The sequence below is a fragment of the Phalangium opilio genome, unplaced genomic scaffold (assembly GCF_054372755.1).
Source record: "Phalangium opilio isolate 3A_F unplaced genomic scaffold, DU_Popi_V2 ptg001170l_1, whole genome shotgun sequence".
Lineage (NCBI taxonomy): Eukaryota > Metazoa > Arthropoda > Arachnida > Opiliones > Phalangiidae > Phalangium > Phalangium opilio.
The window spans coordinates 13,572,721-13,595,888 of NW_028324255.1; the positions used below are offsets into that span (position 1 = coordinate 13,572,721).

The 23,168-nt window shown below is 37.2% G+C and overlaps 3 protein-coding genes across 4 annotated transcripts in view; 2 read left to right on the forward strand and 1 right to left on the reverse strand.

Moving 5' to 3' along the window:
• LOC149587396 (uncharacterized) overlaps nt 1-23,168 on the reverse strand; it is a 130,157-nt gene that overhangs the window by 45,421 nt on the left and 61,568 nt on the right. The window lies entirely within an intron of this gene.
• LOC149587399 (uncharacterized) lies at nt 1,568-16,501 on the forward strand. The gene is made up of 10 exons (XM_089863575.1): nt 1,568-1,736; nt 1,821-1,892; nt 2,628-2,759; nt 2,851-2,987; nt 3,767-3,855; nt 3,936-4,673; nt 9,586-10,398; nt 10,544-10,633; nt 11,546-12,333; nt 15,689-16,501. Exons 1-10 carry the CDS (start codon nt 1,689-1,691, stop codon nt 16,133-16,135), a joined length of 3,354 nt encoding a protein of 1,117 aa, XP_089719701.1. The 5' UTR covers nt 1,568-1,688; the 3' UTR covers nt 16,136-16,501.
• Nucleotides 4,690-8,460, forward strand: LOC149587400 (zinc finger protein 296-like). Of its 2 annotated transcripts, XM_089863681.1 has the most exons (3): nt 4,690-7,027; nt 7,204-7,284; nt 7,865-8,460. In XM_089863681.1, exon 3 carries the CDS (start codon nt 7,921-7,923, stop codon nt 8,110-8,112), a length of 192 nt encoding a protein of 63 aa, XP_089719807.1. In that variant the 5' UTR covers nt 4,690-7,027; nt 7,204-7,284; nt 7,865-7,920; the 3' UTR covers nt 8,113-8,460. The 2 variants fall into 2 exon arrangements, with proteins under 2 accessions (XP_089719807.1, XP_089719806.1); XM_089863680.1 differs by having other exon boundaries at nt 4,690-7,284.

The following is a 23,168-nucleotide window of genomic DNA, read 5'->3' on the forward strand; positions in this document are numbered from 1 at the left end:
TCAATGTTGTTTTTTTTTAATTTCTTTTAAACCTAAATTACGGCCCCTATTTTGTTTTCACTTATTTTTGGGTATCGTATAAACCACTTTTTGGAGGTTTCATTGCGAGTGGGTCAGTGGATCGCGGCAAGGATGTGATTATTCAGGTATCAGGATGTGTATAAGCAGGGGAAGGAAAATGAGGTTTACTTGGGAGGTGACGGACGGGCTGTGGGGGTCAAGTCACCTCCGGCGGACACGTGGCAGTCGGCACCTATAGGGTAGGATCGCCGACATGTGTCTTATTCCCACAAACTTTGCCGCCCAGACGCTTGGCTTACAGGAGTGCGCCACACTCCCGGCAGCATTTGCAGAATTACCCAAAATCCCCAAACAAGGATGATAGGGGGTGGATACGAATTCTGAGAGAAATACGCGCCGTAACTTCGGACGCGATTGGGTCTGGTAGGACGCTAAAAATGGGGGAGGAATACTCGGGACGAAAGGCAGGTGGGCTACCTCAGAACTAGACCCTATTTAGCGCCATCGTGTTGGCCTAATTTCGCATACACATGCCAAAGTTATTTTAAACTTTTTTCTCATAAATAAAATTTGCAACTGATACGGTAAATTTTATATAGAGTTAATATTTAATAAATATTGCTTCGAAATTGTTCCAAAAATAATAGTGTACGTAGATGACGCTGCAATAGGGAAACGCCGGTAGGGATTTATTTGAACGCACTGGGCGTCACCTAGAGTTGTTACTTCCTATTTCAAGGACGATTGAAAAGATTAGTCATTTGATGAAAAATATGGAATTTAACTTCTAACGCATTGTAATGAAACCAAACATGATTTTACTATGTTTGAAAAAACTTACATTGATTATTAAACCTTTTCTTCTTTCGCGCATAAAAATGATTATTTTACACCATAGTTAGAAGTTAAAAACATTATTTAATGAAATATTTGATCTTATAATCCCTTCAGTCCCCCTTGAAAGCAGAAGAAAGAACTCTAGCAGACGCTCAGCGCGTTCAAATAAATCCCTACCGGCGTTTCCCTATTGCAGCGTCATCTACGTACACTACTATTTTTGGAACAATTTCGACGCAATAATTATTAAATATTAAGTCTATATAAAATTTAGTGTATCAATTGCAAATTTTATTTATGAGAAAAAAGTTTAAAATAACTTTGGCATATGTATGCGAAATTAGGCCAACACGATGGCGCTAAATAGGGTCTAGTTCTGAGGTAGCCCACCTGCCTTTCGTCCCAAGTATTCCTCCCCCATTTTTAGCGTCCTACCAGACCCAATCGCGTCCGAAGTTACGGCGCGTATTTCTCTCAGAATTCGTATCCACCCCCTATCATCCTTGCCCCAAATACTGAAATTATCCTATGCGTAGTCTGCTAAAATATTCTAAATGACTTTGACTTCGCGCCGAAGCCCGAAGGCCACTGTAAAACGCGTGCAGCAAAAAGCGTGATCGAGTCGGCTGTGGTAATTTAGAATGTTTTAGCAGACGATGCACAGGAGGATTTCTACTATACTTATTATTCTATAACAACATGATGTCACATGTGGCCTTTCTGTCTGCTCTCACAATTTTTTTGAATATACTGGGAAAGATTGTCGCCGAAGGATTTTTTGTTTATTTTTGATAAAATAGCTCCAGTTTGAAAAGTTAGACATTTTCGAAATGAGTTTCATTACTTTCATAAATCTTCAAAGGGTGACACTTAAAGAGGTACTTGAGAAGTTATTGGACTATTCCGTAATTTCCATTGTCTAGTGTTTAAAAAGAAATTTTAAAACTGGAATTTGTTTTTAGGAAATGGAGGAGGATGATTGTGACTATGATCACTTGAGCAAAGATGATCAAATCAAGGAACTAAAAGCAAAGGTAAGTTTCAAGCCCAGTGTTTTGGTTGGTACAAGATCAAGCCATCAATACAGTGTCCCTTTAAAACAAGTCTCGGCTTAGACTGTGGTTTAGTTTAAACAATTGGCACTAGATGTTCCCATGGTTGAGGGGTGGAGTCGACTTTGCTTATCAAAGGCTAGTTCTAGCTCCGCCCTTGTGGATGGATTACTGATTGGTTCCTGCCTTTGGTCGCGTAAAATAGGGACTTGGCAATACTATGTCATGCAAAGTCAGGCTACCTTCCACTAGTGCTAAAAAACATACCGGGAGGAGGGGCTTATGTAGCTTTCATTCTGCTAAAAATAACATACCATAATGGCGCTGGGGGCGGAGTTAAGGCCAAATTGCCAAGTCCCTATTGGTGTCTAGGATGTTAATCAGCGTGCTAGGAGAGCCACAGGAGCTGACATTTGCTTTAAAGTAGAAATCATAATAGAAAAACATTAAGTAAACCAATTTTTATTGATGGGTGATTAGAAAGACGTGCCTCATTTGTAGCTTTATTAGAGGGCACCACAAGAGCCTTGTGGGAGCTCTATGACTACACAGACAAACTGCGGACTTGCTTTTAGTTCTTGCAAAGCTGCTGCCCCTTCAAGCATCCAGTGGTGCCCTTTAAGAACAAAACCAAATGAGCCCCCCCCTTTGTCCATGTCATTGCTTGACACTTTAAAGGACATTCTGCAAATAAGAAAGTCCAATTTTGTTTTGCAGTGTAATGGTTTAATTTCAAACACGAATAAAGAGAAAATGAATATTTTAATTACGATAAATGCGAAAGTGGACGAAATTGGAAGGCTCAATGGGGTCATTCAAGAGTTGGAAAATAAAATCAAAGATCTGATGGTTTGTGACATATTTTCACAGTCGATGTGAAAGAGTATCAGGTCAAAAGTATCACCTAAGTTTGAATTATTTTTACTTGTTTAAAACATAGGAGGAAAGAGGAATGCATCAAAGAGGCAACAATGGATGCGTGAAATTAGAATCTATTGAGAATGATTCAGGATTGAATGGCCAGGATTTATTTCATCCAATTGTGATAAAGCAACAAACAGAAGAACAAATACAAAGGTATTTAAAGCAGCAACCAATGAAAACTTGTCTACGAAGGCGCATTCATTAAGCCTTGCCACGAGACTCGTGAATAAAATCAGAAGTATATAATGCTTCGAAAGAAGTGTACCACAAAACGGTGGGGTAATTGTAACATGATTCTTCCCAACATCATTTTACATTTGGAGCAAGGTTACTAAATCCAAATCACATACGCGATAAATATATATAGTTCCCTCGTCATGGTGGCATCAGGGGTGGGTAAAAATTATTTGAAGTTCGTCACAGGAACGTGATTGGGGAAAGCTTAGTTGGTTTTATTTCAAAAACTTCCACTTTAGGGAATTGGTTCTGCATTCACGCTAAAAAACAATGACTAGGTGTCCAGTTTCACTCCATTTGGAGTCTTTGGCGTCGCGTGGTATTTGTGACGTATATTTACAGTCCCTTTAAGTTTCATGAACAGGAGAGCAAACAAATAGATTGAACCTGGGAAGAATCATGTTACATAACTAAAGTATAGACCTTTTCAATGTAAAAAAGGGGGTTGGCGACCCTCAGTATGGGGACATACAAGGGGGTTGTACATTTCCGTCTCTACGCACTCTCATAATACAAAAAGACCATACAACGTAGGCGCCAAAAAGCAAGGTGGAAGGCCAAGTTTTACCCCCTTGTCTTTCCCTCTTAGTTACAGCGAAAACTTCTATTAAGATGATACCGAGTTCTATATAACGTATTAATCTTTTATTAGTGTTCATTGCTATATCAGTTTTGACGATTTTTTATTTGCGTAGTTCGCTAAGTATACCAGCTGAGATACCCAGCAACATTTACCAAAGTCTGCTCAAAGTGGAAGATACGAACCCCGAGCAATCTGGTATGGGTAGGGTTTGACACAACCTAATGTTGTGCTCGTTTAATAAAACTATATATTATGTTTATTTTTTCCTTTTAATCATTAAGGTTCATTGGTAAAAGCTGAAGGTGATTGCAATGTCCAAGACACACTGACCAAAGAAGGTATTAAGGAAGAATCACCCGAATGTGACGCGGAGGAGATTGACAAAGGAAACGCCATAACTAAAACTACCTCAAAAAAGTCTAAAAACGCGGGTCTTGGAACGCGAATTATGAAACTGTGTATTCCTAAACTAAAATACAGTGACTGTGTTCCTTATTTACCAAACCTTGAGATCGAAAAGCAGTTCAAAATGTCTCCTCTCCCAACAACGGATTCGCAACTAAAACCTCCTGAAAACCTTCTTAAAACTATTGACAATTCTTCTCCTAAATCACAAATTTCCTTGACAAAGAGAGGAAATGAGAGTATTTCAACTCGATCCAAGAAATTGTGTCTCGAAGAACATTGGGAATTGTCAAGCAATTCGCTAAGTGACCAATCCCAAACCACCTTGACAGATTCGAAGAAAACTGATCATGGACAAAGTCAAACTATGAAACAGTCCTTGCCAAAACTGAACTATGTTGATTTGAGTTCATTGAATGTGCCGTTGTATGTTTGTAAACCTGAGCCCGATTCCAACGAACCATCGGAATTGACCCCCGTCTCTATGGAAAGCGATTCACCAAAAGTGCCAATTGAAGTTGAAGATAATACTAAAGTGTCCAGATCTGATAAATTCGGAAGTAGCTCGTCAAAGACTTCGGAAAGTAATTCATCTTCTGCTAGTTCGGAAATTGGTAAGTCATTTTTTATGCTTAAAGACTCATCAGCAACGAGTTTCGGGACTGGAACAGATTCAAAAATTGTGGAAATGTACCCACATACAGAAGGGTCCTCACCAAAAACAGTGTATATATTTCCAAATTTTCTAGTGGTAACCCCCTAACAGGTTTTTAACCCCGCACACAAATTAATGTTGTCCGTCCGTTCTTTCCCTCTTTTATTCCCGGGATTTTTCAACCTCTTCCTCAATAATTGAATTGATTCTTTACGCCTAAGATAAAGAAAAGGAGACAAATGAATCCAGTTCACCCCATAGACAAGCCAACACCACATATATGCTATACATTAAAGGATTACTTCATGTATCAACTCGGGTAACAATTATACTGTAAAAAACAGATACCCAGCCACCCTGGCGTCTTAAATAGCCCAATCAAACGTTACACAGATTGATAAGATCTTTATATACTTTACTCCCAAATGGTCTTTGAAATCGTGAATAGTTTAGAAACCCTACTCAGTCTTCATAGGAGTTCTGGAATCTATGTAACTGCTCAATCGGTTCTTATGGTAGAGACAGCAGAAGGAGCCGCGTCACCGAATTATTTTCCTCCGCGGGGCGAGCGAATATATTATGTAGGCTAGCTCACCCAGGCCCAAGATATAGACTTTCTGTGGGAAGCGTTATCAGCTTTCGTCGTACTGATAAAGAAATATGAAACGATCTATTATTAAAAATGTAGTGGATACCATTAGTAATATATTGTAAATGACTTTTAATGTATGGGAAACAAGGGCTTTAAATAGAAATGATGTTTTTGTGGGTTTTTTTTTCCAAAGTAAAAGGCGAAAACATCCTTGAGGTTTGGGTAGACCCTATCGCCAAAATTATGTTATAATCGTTGCAAACTATCCAAGACGTTTTCTTTTCTTCTGACTTAATCGTTGCAATATAGGGTCAGTATGCATAACTGTGGACACTTTTTGCATAACCTTGAATAACTTCCGTTGCTTATATGTTAGACTCAAAATTAAAAAAGCAATGGCGAGAAGCATTCTTAAGACACATTCTCACAAGTTTTTAACTTTTTAAATGGAATACATTTTTCACAAAGTAGAGTTCCCCAAAGGACGAATTCGTGCTCAACTTTGGACACTTCTATGTAACTTTGGACGCCCCCTTCCTAACTTTGGACACCCCTTCCTAACTTTGGACACCCCTTCCTAACTTTGGACAGCGAAAAAAGGGTGACTTGGGGACGCATTAGGCGAATCACAATTTCAAAAGTTAAAATATAGGCTTAGGCCGACCTAGAGGTATGCCTAAAATATATAAAAATCAGAAATTTCTTTAAAACAAACTTTATTAAATATGGGGCTACTTATGTAGGTTTTTAGATATATAGGGCCTAGGCCTATTTAGGCCTACCTATACTTCATTCCTTTTAGGCCTATAGGGGGGAATAAAACGTTTCTTTTTAAGCCCAGTCCTACATCTACTAGGCCCCTTGCAAAGGCTAATATCGCGAGTTAATTAGTGTTAACAAACGGAGAAATCGGCCCGCATGAAAGTGTCCAAAGTTAGAAATTTGCCCAGGTGTTTTTAAAGCTGAATATTTCGTCGAATTTCCCGCGTAAGACAGTGTTTAAAATACGGATTATGAAGCCAAAAAGTTGCTTTTTCGAATGGTTTCTAGTTTGTTCAGGTATGATTTCTCTAATTTTCGTCAAACCTTATTTCCCGGGACCAAAGGGTTGACCCCCGTCAAATTTGGCCTTAATTTAAATGGACGAGTTTGGGGAGTGGGCTAATTTGGCTCGTAACGTAGTCGGATGTTATTCTACGACTTTGAAGTATTTTTTTCTAAATTCCTCACATTCTAAGCTTTAAAATAAGCTATTTCATTATCAATTTGATGCATCCAGTAATTAAATATGATTTTTATAATAAAAGTGTCTAAAGTTGCAGCTGTCCAAAGTTAGGCACACTGACCCTAGTGCAATGTAAATCACGATTTTGTCAAAAGACATCTCTTACGCTCAGTGACTAGCTTCCTCGGAGAAGTGGCCTTCCTATTCTAAAATTATGATGATATTCGACTCATCGAAAAATTTTCACTTTCTCTACCATTATATTCAGTTCAAAAGGGTAACGTCAGTGCCAAATGTCTCCCGCAGTCTCCTGAGTGGAGTTACGTGTTAACCAACTCAATCACCTATGGAAACAAAAAAGAAGAGAGGACAGAATAACGCCTATAATTTTCCCTTCCAATTTATTTTAATAATAGACTGAAACCTTAAGTATTTTCTCAATAACTGACAACCATTTAGTTTCCACTTTCTGATCGGAAAGGATAGGCTGCGCTAGGTAAAATCTTCGGAGACAGTCGTCTCGATTCAGAGCGGTATTATTTTTGTTTCTCGAACTTGTTTTCTTTAACTTTGCGTCCTTTAATCCTCGGCTTGACATTTTTTATCGAGTGCCTTTGCACAGTACTGTTGGATTCAAATTGTAAGAAGTTTCGCTTCGTTTGCTTTCTGTAGGAAAAACCGAGAAGCAGCGTTCAACTCTACGTAAATATTCTCCCAAATATAAAAATCTTCTTGAACGTCACATTACAAAGGGTACTGATGAAAAAAAGTTCAAATGTGATCAGTGTGACTATACTATAGTCTGTCAAACGAAAGAAGAGCCCTGAGACATTTGTCCAAATTGGTGTCGCCACCATCGACCCCATAGTACTTTATCAACTTGTTTTGTTTTGTCAATAGTCGTCTGTAATATAGTCTGCTATAAACAGATTGGCTTAATCGCAATAGAACCAATACATTTTGCAATATATATTTAATATGTTTATGTTTCATGGTTTTTTACGATCATCGAGTATTAAAGAGTATAAAAAAAATTAACGACAAGACACCAGTTTTATCTTTGTTGAACTAGCATTGCAATATATTTTAATGACATAAGTTAAAGTACTTGTCATATATATTGCAAAATGTATTGGTTCTATTGCGATTAAGCCTATCTGTTTATAGCAGACTATATTACAGACGACTATTGAAAAAACAAAACAAGTTGATAAAGTACTATGGGATCGATGGTGGCAACACCAATTTGGACAAATTTCTCAGGGCTCTTCTTTCGTTTGACAGACTATAGCACTGCGAAAAGTCATTTTAACAGACATCAGCACATTCACAGTGGTCAAAAACCCTTCAAATGTGATCAGTTATGTCAGTACCCGGAAGTATGATTTGATGATACATCAGCGCAAGCACAGTGGTGAAAGACCCTTCAAATGTGATCAGTGTGATTTTGCAAGTACGCGAAATAATGATTTGATCAGACATCAACGCATTCATTGTGCTGAAAAACCCTTCAAGTGTGATTATGCTTGCACGCAGAAGAATAATTTGATCCGATATCAACGTAGTAATTACTTGGACTAATGAAATGGATTGTAGTTAAGCATACCAGGAACTTAAAAACTTTTAAATCGTGTTAATTGCGCAACGTTTTTCAGTGCCAAATCACCACCATGCCTACAGTGCCTAATGGGTAATTCGGCACTGCGCGTTTTCATTTTCGTTTCAAATATTACTGTTCTCGACAATTGTATACTCATTAAGAAAAAAGTTTCTGTTCATAGAAAAATTGTAATAATCTTTCGTTACGGAATAATAACCGGACGGGCTATATGGTATTATAAAATTTTGGAATGTAACTAGCCTAACGTCTTAACTGGGAACTAGAAATAATACTGTGTTTGTGTTAGTTATTTAGAAAACCTTAACGGACAATATTGACAGTGGCGCCGCCAGAGGTAATCGCGGTAAGCGACTGCTTACTTCAAATTTTGAAGGGGGCGTAATTTTGGAGGGGACGTAATTTTGGAGGAACGGCCTCATTTACAAAAATACGATTTTACTGAAATATTAAAAATTTAGTCCTGGAGTCGCAGGTGGAATACCGCGGTGGCTATTACAGGTTTGGCCGACTTTTGTCGCTATCATAATGGGATCGGGTTAGGTTAGTAAAGAATGCGCTTTGGGGATGGGGACCTTTAGTCCTACCGGGTCTAGAAGTGAGAGACGAAAATACTTTCACTTGATAGAAACCTTCTGGTAGGAATTTATTGGAAGCGAAAGAGGTAGCTAAACCGAGCACTTTTCACTTCGACCAGCTTTATTGTGTTACTTTTTTGTGTACTGATAAGGATCGTCAACGGGACGGCGCTGACTCGAGAATTATTATTAGAGAGTTTATGCTGCACTACTTGTAGGCTTCTACGGTGCATTTGTCCAATGCACTGTAGAACCTTACACGTATTGCAACTTAAACTCTCTACTGTTACTTCTTATTTCGAAATAGTAAATACGAAGAGGAGAGAAAGAGGGAGATAGAAACGCGCTTTATAAAATCCGCCGAAAAATGGGAAAATAGGGGGGCACTAAAAACAATTTTCGGTACGTTTAGTTTTAGGACTCACATCCTTTGCGCATGGGGGGATTTACATCCTCGCCTTATCTCTGTCATCCTCTACGTCAACTGTGCGCGAGAAAGCAGCGCTCAGGCACCGCGGTGCACCTTAGATTTACCCCCGTTTTCACCACGCATGGACCACGGCTGGGTAGGGGGCCCATACACAAAATACCGCTTACCCCACAAAAGTTTCTAGCGGCGCCACTGAATATTGAACATAACCGTTTATTTAACTTTAATGAAAAGTATTTAATACTACAAATGCAATATCAGTAATTGTATCTTCGCCATTAATGACATGAATTACATTTGTTTCCGAACTTTTTTTCATTGCCTTGTGTGTCTTTTTAAGCCTAAGCATAACATGTTATATCCATTGTCTTTGCACAGTACAGTCCAATGTATGATATATAATGAGAAGTTTTATTTCCTATCTGTAGGAAAATCCAAGAAGAAATGTTCAACTCGATACAAATATTCACCTGGATATAAAAGGGTCCCTGAACTCCGCATTCGAAAGAGTACCAAAGAAAAACACTTCAAATGTGATCAGTGTGACTATGCCTGCAACGTGAAGAATCATTTGGTCAGACATCAACGCATACACAGTGGTGAAAAACCCTTCAAGTGTGATCAGTGTGACTATGCCAGCACTCAGAAGAGTAATTTGATCACACATCAACGAATTCACAGTGGTGAAAAACACTACAAATGTGATCAGTGTGATTATGCTTGCACGCAGAAGAATAATTTCATCAGACATCAACGCATTCACAGTGGTAAAAAACCTTTCAAATGTGATCAGTGTGATTATGCCAGCACTCAGAAGAATAATTTGATCAATCATCAACGCATTCACAGTGGTGAAAAACCATTCAAATGTGATCAGTGTGATTATGCGAGCACGCGGAAGAATAATTTGATCAATCATCAACGCATTCACAGTGGTGAAAAACCATTCAAATGTGATCAGTGTGATTATGCCTGCGCGCAGAAGAATAACTTGATCGCGCATCAACGCATTCACAGTGGTGAAAAACCATTCAAATGTGATCAGTGTGATTATGCCAGTACGTGGAAGTGTCATTTGATCAAACATCAGCGCATTCACAGTGGTGAAAAACCCTTCAAATGTGATCAGTGTGATTATGCCAGCGCTCAGAAGAGTACTTTGATCACACATCAACGAATTCACAGTGGTAAAAAACCTTTCAATTTTTCAAATGTGATCAGTGTGATTACGCCTGCAACGTGAAGAATTATTTAATCGTACATCAACGCATTCACAGTGGTGAAAGACCATTCAAATGTGATCATTGTGATTATGCTTGCACGCAGAAGAATAATTTGATCCGACATCAACGTAGTAATCACTTGGACTAATGAAATTGATTGCAGTTAAGAATACTAGGAACTTAAAACTTTTAAATCGTGTTAATTGCGCAACGCCTTTTCAGTGCCAAATCAGCACCATGCCTACAGTGCCTAGTGGGTAATCCGGCACTGCGCGTTTAATTTTCGTTTCAAATATTACTGTTCATGACAACTGTATATTCACTAAGAAAAACGTTTCTGTTCATAGAAATTTTGTAAAACCCATTCGTTACGGAATAATAACCGGACGGGCTATATGGTATTATTAAATGTGGAATGTAACTAGCCTAACGTCCTAACTGGGAACTAGAAGTTGTAATACTATGTTTTTGTTAGTTATTTAAAAAAAAACCTTAAAGAACAATATGGAACATAACCGTTTATTTAACTATAATGAACAATATTTAATACTACAAATGGAATATCAGTAATTATATCTTCACCATTAAAGAATAATATTTTCACCACAATATTTTATTGCTTTGAATCATATCTTTTTTCTTTAATTTCTTTATCGTCGTCATCACTTCTGGTGCTAGTTGGTTTCAGCAAAAGCAAGAGAGACAGCAAAATTGTTGCTAAGCTTAACTTTTCTGTTGAATTCATACTTGTGTTTTTTCACTACTTTGTACGCGTATCACCTACAGAGGTTTAATTATTACATGAATTATTTTTGTTTCCGAACTTGTTTCGCTTGTCTACCTTAGAATGTTTCCACGTTCCCAACGCATTTATTAGTTTAGTTAAGTTGAAGTCTTTCGAGACGACAAGTTTCCACTTTCTGATAGAAGAGGATAGGCTGACGGTGACAGTCGTCCCATTTTGATTTCAATTATTTTTGTTTCCGGACTTTTTTTCTTTTCCTTTGGGTCCTTTTAATCCTAAGCATAACCTGTTATGTAAATTGCTTTTGCACAGTGCAATGTTTTTGTTGTTAGTTGTATCATAAGAATATAATTTATAGCTATATATTATTTTCTTATGGTTGTATGATATATAATGAGAAGTTTTATTTCCTTTCTGTAGGAAAATCCAAGAAGAAATGTTCAACTCGATGCGAATATTCACCTGGATATAGAAGGGACCATGAACCTGGCATTCGAAAGGGTGCCAAAGAAAAACCCTTCAAATGTGATCAGTGCCACTATGCCAGTACGTGGAAGTGTCATTTGATCAGACATCAGCGCATTCACAGTGGGGAAAAACCCTTCAAATGTGATCAGTGTGATTATGCCAGCACGCGGAGGAATAATTTGATCAATCATCAACGCGTTCACAGTGGTGAAAAACCATTCAAATGTGATCAGTGTGATTACGCCTGCAACTTGAAAAATTATTTAATCGTACATCAACGCATTCACAGTGGTGAAAGACCATTCAAATGTGATCAGTGTGATTATGCTTGCACATTGAAGAATAATTTGATCAATCATCAACGCATTCACAGTGGTGAAAAACCATTCAAATGTGATCAGTGTGATTATGCCAGCACGCAGAAGTGTAATTTGATCACACATCAACTCATTCACAGTGGTGAAAAACCATTCAAATGTGATCAGTGTGATTATGCCACCACACAGAAGTATACTTTGATCGCGCATCAACGTATTCACAGTGGTGTAAGACCCTTCAAGTGTGATCAGTGTGGTTATGTCAGTACCCGGAAGTATGATTTGATGATACATCAGCGCAAGCACAGTGGTGAAAGACCCTTCAAATGTGATCAGTGTGGTTATGCCAGCACTCAGAAGAGTAATTTGATCACACATCAACGAATTCACAGTGGTAAAAAAAACCTTCAAATATTATCAGTGTGATTATGGCAGCACGAGGAAGAGTAATTTGATCCGACATCAACGTTGGACTAATGAAGTGAATTGTAGTTAAGCATACTAGGTATTTAAAAATTTTAAATTGTTGTAATTGCCGGATCAGAACCATCGGGGGGACACATGCCTACAGTGCCTAGTGGATGGTAGTATAAAATTTTGGAATGTAACTAGCCTAAAGTTTAGACCCGGAACTAGAAGTGTACTATGTTTGTGTTAGTTATTTAGAAAACCTTAACGCACAATATTGAACATAACAGTTTATTTAACTATACTGAACAATATTTAATACTACAAATGGAGTATCAGTAATTGTATCGTCACCATTAAAGAATAATATTTTTGCCAAAGTAATTGATAAATATTTTATTGCTTCGAATCTTAATTTTCTTCTTCAATTTCTTTATCGTCGTCATCACTTCTGGTGCTAGTTGGTTTTCAGCAAAAGCAAGAGAGGCAGCAAAATTGTTGCTAAGTTTAACTGTACCGTTTAATTCATACTTGTGGTTTTTTTCTTTGGTTTCTCTGTAATAAAGGAAATTGTCTATATGGCATTCCCAAACTACCAGTTCAAGCTAAGACCATTAAATACAAAGTGACTATCTAGTTGGCTATGGTTCAAGAATCAAGAACTCGTGTGAGATCTGCTGGAACTTGCAATACTAAAGACCTACTGAGAGCTAGTTTTAGAACGACAAGCTAGAATTGAATACTCTCGGTTTTGCGGTCCATCTTCTCATTTAGTCTATAGTAAGCTCATGGCAGCGCCTCACAAGGCGTCCCTTTACGAGAATCTATGACGTTTCAACTACGTCACTGCATGACAATCTCTCACTAACCAGTGACAAACTTATGGAACATATCTTATAAACTTGTGGTTTCCTATTGGGAATTCGACTATTCACAGTTTCACCAAAAGCACATAGATAACAACATAAGATATGTTGTAATCTTCTTACGAACGTTTGATAACAATTATTATCTATGTGCTTCTGGTTTCGCGGTTTCACCTTGTCTATTTCAATGAATTAATTCCGCTAACTATGCAAAAATTATTTAATGAATTAAGTTTGATATTCTAATTTTTATTAATGCATCTTCCATACAATGTTGTACAACTTGTACCATTTTTTTGTTAGTGAGGATCCTCAGTTTTAAGTTAAAAAGATTCCTGCGTACATTTTTTTTGAGGCAAATTACACTGTACAAACAATGGTAAAAGCAGCAGTTAAGAACAATTTTTTTAATAAGAAAAAACAAACGTAAGAAACTGGAGGGATTTGTCAAACGCTCTATATATATAAAAGGATCGCTTGACTTTAAAAATAATTCACTACATGGTGCGAGGGAGTGGGGGCGAATACCTAAAGATTATACTAACTACTATTACTTATTTTTCTCCTATATAAAATTTTAACATAATAGTATAAGCATAATCAAGCTTAATTCAATGAAATCTTAAGCAAATTGAACTACAAAAATCTATCTTAAGAAATGTACATTACTTAAAAAGCTGCAGTACAAATAATTATAATTCAATAATTATTTATTTAAATTTCCACAGTAATTTTTTGGAATTTCTCTGGCAAATACAGGCACCTCTATTACCAGAAATATATTACATTACACAAAGTTCACTTCAATAATGGTTAGTACCGTGGACATCATCTATGAAGAGAAAACCCGAAAAAAAAAACTTTGCAAGAGTGAAGAGGCGTGAATTTTTCCCCTCCCGACGCGCTCTAGTCGCGAAGAGAAAAAATTTTCCTCTCGAGAGAGAACTGTGATAAATGGACACTGCCAAGATAATCTGACGTTTCCTAGAAACGGCGGGATTCAACTGTATTTCGCGCAAGTGAGAAGCCGCTGCATAAGATACAACCATGATACGATTGTAAGAAAAGCACATTTTTCTCACTACGCGACGCTAGTGTTTTTATTTTCACCTCTCTGCCTCGCTGTTCGGGAGGAAAGGTACCGTTTCTGGCCTGTAAAAATACTTCATAGATGATGGCCGGCGCGAGGTGGAGAGAAGTGAACTTCGTGTAAAGTAATATATTTCTGCTATTACCAAAATGTCCCGATCTATTTAGGGTCGGATTCGGTTTGGTTGTTTTATGTCACTCAACAATTATAATCATAATAAAAAAGTAAAATACATTCCAAAAGATAATTTCCTGTAGTTTTTCAAAATTTATGTTGAGGCAAAGAGACTTAAAAGCTGAAATTTAACTTTTATTTACTGAAATAACAGTTTAATTTTAATTAAATTGCGTGTTTATTTAATGTTTAAGCTTTCTGCAATTTTTCAAGATGGCTGACTAGCTGGCTTGTACCTTTGTGTACTTTTATATCTGAATGATAAGTGAATTCTAGCAGCCAAATTAAGCATCTGTTATCAAACTATCAAATCTTTCCTTGGGATGGGAATGGGATCGCTAACGTTATCAAACTTCAACTAATATTAATTACTTTAATTAAAAATAGAAATTAAATACCCAGATGATAGTCGTTTGTCTCCCTTTGAAATAGATTGTTGAAGACATTATCTTCAACAATGTATTTCAACGAGTAAAAAATTAATATAATAATATTTATTAACTGACCAGAACGATAACTATTACAATTAATAATGACAAAAAAACGTTCCCTTTTTCTGTGTTTTTTTTTAAATTCTTTGATAATTACTACATTTATTAATTTATACAGATATATAAACATATACACATGTATATATATATATATATATATATATATATATATATTCATGTATATATATATATATATATATATATATATATATATATATATATATATATATATTCATGTATATATATATATATATATATATATATATATATATATATATATATATATATCATGTATATATATATATATATATATATATATATATATATATATATATATATATATATATTCATGTATATATATATATATATATATATACATTGAGTCACACCGCTTCTTTTGTAAATTTATTTAAACCTAATAATTAATAATACCAGTCGTATTCAATTAAATAATTTTTGACCAATTATTATTAAAAACCACTTTTTTTTTTTAAATTCACACCTGAGCAAATATACCATATTATTTATTTGTTTTTTTTTTGAAGAAAATCCGAAGTTAGGCCATGGTCCAGGGAACTTTTTGATTTTATTTATACAACTAAGAGGATATCTTGTTAATAATAATAATAATAATACTATAAAAAAAACTGTGCCTGCTTAATTGAAACTATACGCAAATAACTGAACAAGCCGAGTTTTCCATCAAAGTGCTTGCTGCATTTAATTATTTAATTTTTAAACTTGGTGAAAGACCATTCAAATGTGATCAGTGTGATTATGCTTGCACATTGAAGAATAATTTGATCAATCATCAACGCATTCACAGTGGTGAAAAACCATTCAAATGTGATCAGTGTGATTATGCCAGCACGCAGAAGTGTAATTTGATCACACATCAACTCATTCACAGTGGTGAAAAACCATTCAAATGTGATCAGTGTGATTATGCCACCACACAGAAGTATACTTTGATCGCGCATCAACGTATTCACAGTGGTGTAAGACCCTTCAAGTGTGATCAGTGTGGTTATGTCAGTACCCGGAAGTATGATTTGATGATACATCAGCGCAAGCACAGTGGTGAAAGACCCTTCAAATGTGATCAGTGTGGTTATGCCAGCACTCAGAAGAGTAATTTGATCACACATCAACGAATTCACAGTGGTAAAAAAAACCTTCAAATATTATCAGTGTGATTATGGCAGCACGAGGAAGAGTAATTTGATCCGACATCAACGTTGGACTAATGAAGTGAATTGTAGTTAAGCATACTAGGTATTTAAAAATTTTAAATTGTTGTAATTGCCGGATCAGAACCATCGGGGGGACACATGCCTACAGTGCCTAGTGGATGGTAGTATAAAATTTTGGAATGTAACTAGCCTAAAGTTTAGACCCGGAACTAGAAGTGTACTATGTTTGTGTTAGTTATTTAGAAAACCTTAACGCACAATATTGAACATAACAGTTTATTTAACTATACTGAACAATATTTAATACTACAAATGGAGTATCAGTAATTGTATCGTCACCATTAAAGAATAATATTTTTGCCAAAGTAATTGATAAATATTTTATTGCTTCGAATCTTAATTTTCTTCTTCAATTTCTTTATCGTCGTCATCACTTCTGGTGCTAGTTGGTTTTCAGCAAAAGCAAGAGAGGCAGCAAAATTGTTGCTAAGTTTAACTGTACCGTTTAATTCATACTTGTGGTTTTTTTCTTTGGTTTCTCTGTAATAAAGGAAATTGTCTATATGGCATTCCCAAACTACCAGTTCAAGCTAAGACCATTAAATACAAAGTGACTATCTAGTTGGCTATGGTTCAAGAATCAAGAACTCGTGTGAGATCTGCTGGAACTTGCAATACTAAAGACCTACTGAGAGCTAGTTTTAGAACGACAAGCTAGAATTGAATACTCTCGGTTTTGCGGTCCATCTTCTCATTTAGTCTATAGTAAGCTCATGGCAGCGCCTCACAAGGCGTCCCTTTACGAGAATCTATGACGTTTCAACTACGTCACTGCATGACAATCTCTCACTAACCAGTGACAAACTTATGGAACATATCTTATAAACTTGTGGTTTCCTATTGGGAATTCGACTATTCACAGTTTCACCAAAAGCACATAGATAACAACATAAGATATGTTGTAATCTTCTTACGAACGTTTGATAACAATTATTATCTATGTGCTTCTGGTTTCGCGGTTTCACCTAGTCTATTTCAATGAATTAATTCCGCTAACTATGCAAAAATTATTTAATGAATCGAATCTATTCCATTAATTTTACAATAATTTGAATCGAACCAATTACATCTACAATAATTCTAATCGAACCCCATTACTTTTACAATAATTCGAATGAAACCCAATTACATTGTTCTACAAAAATTGTTCAAAATGGGCACCATCAACATTTAAGCAAACTTGCGCGCGTCGTTTGAAAGATTCACGAACACGTTCGAAGATTACTGGCGTGTTACGGATGCTATCACATCCATCAATTATCCTTTGTCGTAAGTCTTCGACATCGCGAACTTCACTTCGGTATACCAAGTCCTTGAGATGGCCCCAAAGAAAAAAATCGCATGGGTTGAGATGGGGAGATCTTGCTGGCCACGCAACAGTTCCGCCTCGACCTATCCACCTCCGGGGAAACGCGACATCAAGATATGCTCTAACTTGAAGACTAAAATGGGGCGGTGCGCCATCGTGCATGAACCACATTATTTGTCGCAGTCGTAAAGGTACGTCTTCTAAATGCTCCGGTAAATTGTCACGCAGAAAGGTCAAGTACGCCTCCCCATTTAGCCTCGGTTGCAAAATGTAAGGTCCAATTAAATGATCTCCTACAATTCCGCACCAGACGTTCGAACTAAACTGAACTTGATGTTAAAAACAAATTATGCTGTGTTAGTCTAAACATTAGGGTAGTTTTCAACGTCAGAAGTTGTAGGTTTTTTACAGACGGCTTAAATGTGTGTACCTTAACGTGCTTCATGGCGTACGTGCACATTTGGAAGCTTATCTGGAACTAATCATGGTCTACTTCACGAATGCAAAGTACTCAGATATCCATCTTATGTATGGACTGGCTCGGGGAAATGTGGTGGAAGCCCGGCGCTTGTACCAGGAGCACTTTCCTCAACCACAAGTTCCCAATCGACAAACATTTACGGCAGTCGACAGACGCTTGAGAGAAACCGGGGAACTTCAACCTCGTGCGGCGATTGTTCCCGAGGATGTAGAGGACACCGTTTTGACAATTTTCGAAGATGATCCAACAACCAGTACCAGGAACGTCGGGCGGAAATTGGGCGTTATCCATGTACTCGTCTGGAAAATCCTTCGAGGACATCAGTTCCACCCATGCCATTTGCTAAAGGTACAAAGCTTTAAACGAAGCTGATTATCCGAGACGGGTCGATTTCTGCCAGTGGTTTGTGCCACAGGTAAAGGACTTAGACTTTCCGCGTACTTTGCTAGTTTCCGACGAGGCCAATTTCTCGCGTGACGGTATACTTAATTTACATAACTATCACGAGTGGAAGCAACAAAACCCGCACGCGACCACTGTCATGAAACATCAAGTTCAGTTTAGTTTGAACGTCTGGTGCGGAATTGTAGGAGATCATTTAATTGGACCTTACTTTTTGCAACCGAGGCTAAATGGGGAGGCGTACTTGACCTTTCTGCTTGACAATTTACCGGAGCTTTTAGAAGACAAACCGTTACGACTGCAAAAAATAATGTGGTTCATGCACGATGGCGCACCGCCCCATTTTAGTCTTCAAGTTAGAGCATATCTTGATGTCGCGTTTCCCCGATCTCAACCCATGCGATTTTTTCTTTGGGGCCATCTCAAGGACTTGGTATACCGAAGTGAAGTTCACGATGTCGAAGACTTACGACAAAGGATAATTGACGGATGTGATAGCATCCGTAACACGTCAGGAATCTTCGAACGTGTTCGTGAATCTTTCAAACGACGCGCGCAAGTTTGCTTAAATGTTGATCAATTTTTGTAGAACAATGTAATTGGGTTTCATTCGAATTATTGTAAAAGTAATGGGGTTCATTAGAATTATTGTAAAAGTAATGGGGTTCGATTCGAATTATTGTAAATGTAATGGGTTCGATTCAAATTATTGTGAAATGAATGGAATCGACTCGTTTTATTGTAAAATTTAAGTAGTTCATTCGATTTATTGTAAAATTTAAGGGGTTCATTCGATTTATTGTAAAATTTAAGGGGTTCATTCGATTTATTGTAAAATTTAAGGGGTTCATTCGATTTATTGTAAAATTTAAGATGTTCATTCGATTTATTGTAAAATTTAAGGGGTTCATTCGATTTATTGTAAAATTTAAGGGGTTCATTCGATTTATTGTAAAATTTAAGGGGTTCAATCGATCTATGGTAAAATTTAAGGGGTTCATTCGAATTATTGTGAAAGTAATGTGTCTAATTGAAATAAAGAATAAAAGACTGGTCAGTTACCAGTACATCTGAACAAACAAGTATCCGATATCTAAGCTACTTTCCTTACCTTTAATTACAAACATTCATAAAAACAAAGGGATTGACGCTTTTGGCCGTTTAACACTTGCACGGTCTTCTACTAGGTTGGAACTTATTTCGATCATTGCCTTATGCTCAATAATCGAAAACAATTGGGTCAAAACCACAATACTAGTGCTACAATTCTGCAAAATCTTGTTTTTCGGCCTACTTTTGAGAGCCCCTAACGTCGCAACGGAGCGCTTTACCCCAAAATGTCATAGGACCTTTCGGACTCCTTTTGACCCAAGGAACATGCCTGTTAATTTGTGCCAGACTTTCCAGAAACACCCTGTATATATAAAAGGATCACTTGACTTTAAAAATAATTCACCACATGGTGCGAGGGGGTGGGGGCGAATACCTAAAGATTATACTAAACACTATAACTTATTTTTCTCCTATAGACCTTTTCACCGGTAGAGCGGGGGTGAAAAGGGGGGAAAAATTTCGAGAGGCGAGCATGCGTAGAAAGAATGTTTGGGGGCAGTGCAGTCAAAGAAAATATACGCGTGTATCTTCTTTGGTGCAGTACTTTTAACCATTCCTTTTGCCTTATTTGCTACGCATTCGAGTTTATTTTTATAAAACAGTGTTGTATTACTTGTTGTAAAAGTATTAATTGAACTTCCGAGGTGAAATTTTATCAAATTCAATTGATAGACGTAAAATTAGGGCATTTAATAAAATTTTACACACTAAATTTCGTACTAAATTGTAAGCAATCTACTTCTTCAACCCACCTCCTAATGAATATCTAAACATTACATTATTGTGCAGTGAATTCTAAATTATCTGACACTGTTTTAATCGTTATAATTATTATTATTTACTTGTTTAATTATTCTTATTAATTGCTAACATTATTATTTTTTAATATTACATCATTACCCGTTTCTTTTTTTGTACTCATACTACTGTACACCCTTAATGTCTTTCTGTACATGCCTAATATATCGATTTACGATGTTCACACATACGTCACACTGTTGACTTTGTGAACAGCACACATTCAATAAATAAATAAATAAGTAAATAAATAAATAAATTGGGCGCCCGGGCTTACGGGCATTTATACACAGCGCTTTCGGCACGGCATCGGCGGACATCGCCGTCTATTCGCCGATGAAGCGGTGATCCCGTACCGTCGCCAAGGCTTAGTGAGTTATAGCGGCCTACTAATATCAATGCACCGTTTCCATTAGAACTTAAACACTTTATTTCTTAACATGATTTTAATTGTACTATCTCGGTTTTAAATACTAGGCATTTTATTTTAATATTAAATTTCAAAAGGTCTCCCATACGTCCATCGTAGTTTAGTTTACACGTTTAACTCCATAGAAGCGCTATAACCATGAATTCATTTACTAACACTCATGCCCCCAAACATTGCAACTTCTCATGCGCGGCCCTTAATGTGAACAGGTCTATATAAAATTTTAACATAATAGTATAAGAATAATCAAGCTTAATTCAACGAAATCTTAAGCAAATTGAACTACAAAAATCTATCTTAAGGAATGTACATTACTTAAAAAAACGTTATTCACTTTTTCAATAAGCTGCCGTACAAATAATTATAATTCAATAATTATTTATTTAAATTTCCACAGTAATTTTTTTGGAATTTCTCTGGCAAATACAGGCACCTCTATTACCATAATGTCCGGATCGATTTATGGTCGGATTTGGTTTGTTTTTTCTCACCCAACAATTATAATTATAATTAAAAAGGTAAAGCACATTCCAAAAGATAATTTCCTGTAGTTTTTCAAAATTTATGTTGAGGCAAAGAGACAGTTTAAAATGATAATGCAAAATGCCTTCTCTTCAACTGCAGATCTTAGAGGGTCTTTGCGCGCGACGTCAAGTTACCTTCCCCCTTTCCTCTCCCCCTGCCGGCTGCCCGCTCTGGCCACGTTAGGACGCCATGTTGACATGCCCTGAAAACCGGTTTTCGCCCCCTATTTCTTCTCCCTTTTTACTCTCGCGCAAACACCCTATATATACATTACACCAAAAGCGGATAGATATGAAAACAAGATTACACCTATTCAGGGTAAAAATAATTATCGTGATGGGAGTGAGTGGGTTTTCTTTAAATTGTTGAATCAAAAACCAGAATTTATTACTGTTATCATTTAAATAATAAAATATTATTCTTAAATGATTGGAATTCTTTGCCCGATGACTTGGTTACCCTAACCAATAGGGACTTGGCAGTACTACGTCATGCAACCTCACTCTAGCTTCGAATCTAGGTAAAAAGTATACCAAGAGGGGGGTCAGAAGAGGGGCTGAAATCATAGACATTAGAACACTATTAAGAACCTAGACAAACTATTGCGAGGGGGGTCTCGCGACATTCTGTTACGAAAATTTCCATCCCACCCCTTCGCGTGTGTGATAGGGTTTTTGATACGTGGCGCCTCTATCGGCGAGCGAAGGAGCTATTTAATTTGAACAAAAAATAAATACCGTAATGTTTCATCTTGCAAATATTTTAATTCTCTGTTAATAAACATCTCTTTATTTTACAAACACTTTTCCTTCCATTAATTAATACGGAAATTAATAAAAATTAATTAAATATAAAACGTCCCCGGCGTAATTCGATTCGAACCCGCGTTGTCTCCCTCCCAAGTACTGACCGCGTTCGAAGCTGCTTAACTTCGAGTGTTAACATGGGGTTAGTAGTATTTTAGTTTACCTCGCCGCATGTAGATGGCGCTACAAGCAACTCACCCTATCACACACGCGAAGGGGCTCTTCCATTGAACCCGAATCAAAGCTGAAAATTCAACTGTTCCTCTTGTATCTCTATGGCTGAAATAGCTTCCACTCTGCAAAAAAGAATACCAGAATGGCGGCAGGGGGTGGAAATACCCCCAAATTGCCAAGTCCCTATAAAGCCACTTTCCGACGTAAACTCTCGAACCATTTTCGCTCTTCCCTTGATTAGCTCAATTTTTTTTGTTCTAATTACTCCCCCATACTAATTTTTACCTCTCCGAGTGACGTATGTCACGGAGAGGTATTACACCGGCCGTGTCTGTCTGTGTGTCTGTCTGTCTGTCAGACCCCACGTGACCGCGTTCGCAGTTTACAATTCGGAGCAAACAAATACCCGATTTCCGGAACGCGTTCGCGGTTCACGGAAATTTGGCCATTCATCTACCAACACCAGTCTTTACTAACTGGCTTCTAAGGACCACAATCTGCTAGTCTTTATCCATCCCACATGGACACTTGTCTGTACTTGCAAACTTCCAAGCACAACCATCTTCTGTTCTTCGTCAATTTCACCTTGACACCAGCTTCTATGCACCAGCATCTTCAAGTCTTTGTCCATTCCACATGGACGCCAGTCAGTCCATTCTGGCTTCTTTTCCTTCGTCATCGTTTGGTTTCAAGATATATACGCGGCGATCGGCTAGGGTTACGAGAAACGTCTAGCCTCCCAATGGCAGGTCTTCCACCATCGGTTCACGCGAATGCGTTTTTATCTATTATTGGTTTCAAGATATACGCGGCGATCGGCTAGGGTTACGAGAAACGTCTAGCCTCCCAATGGCAGGGCTTCCACCATCGGTTCACGCGAATGCGTTTTTATCTATTATTATAATGGAAACGAATCGTATATATACCCCAAAATTTGA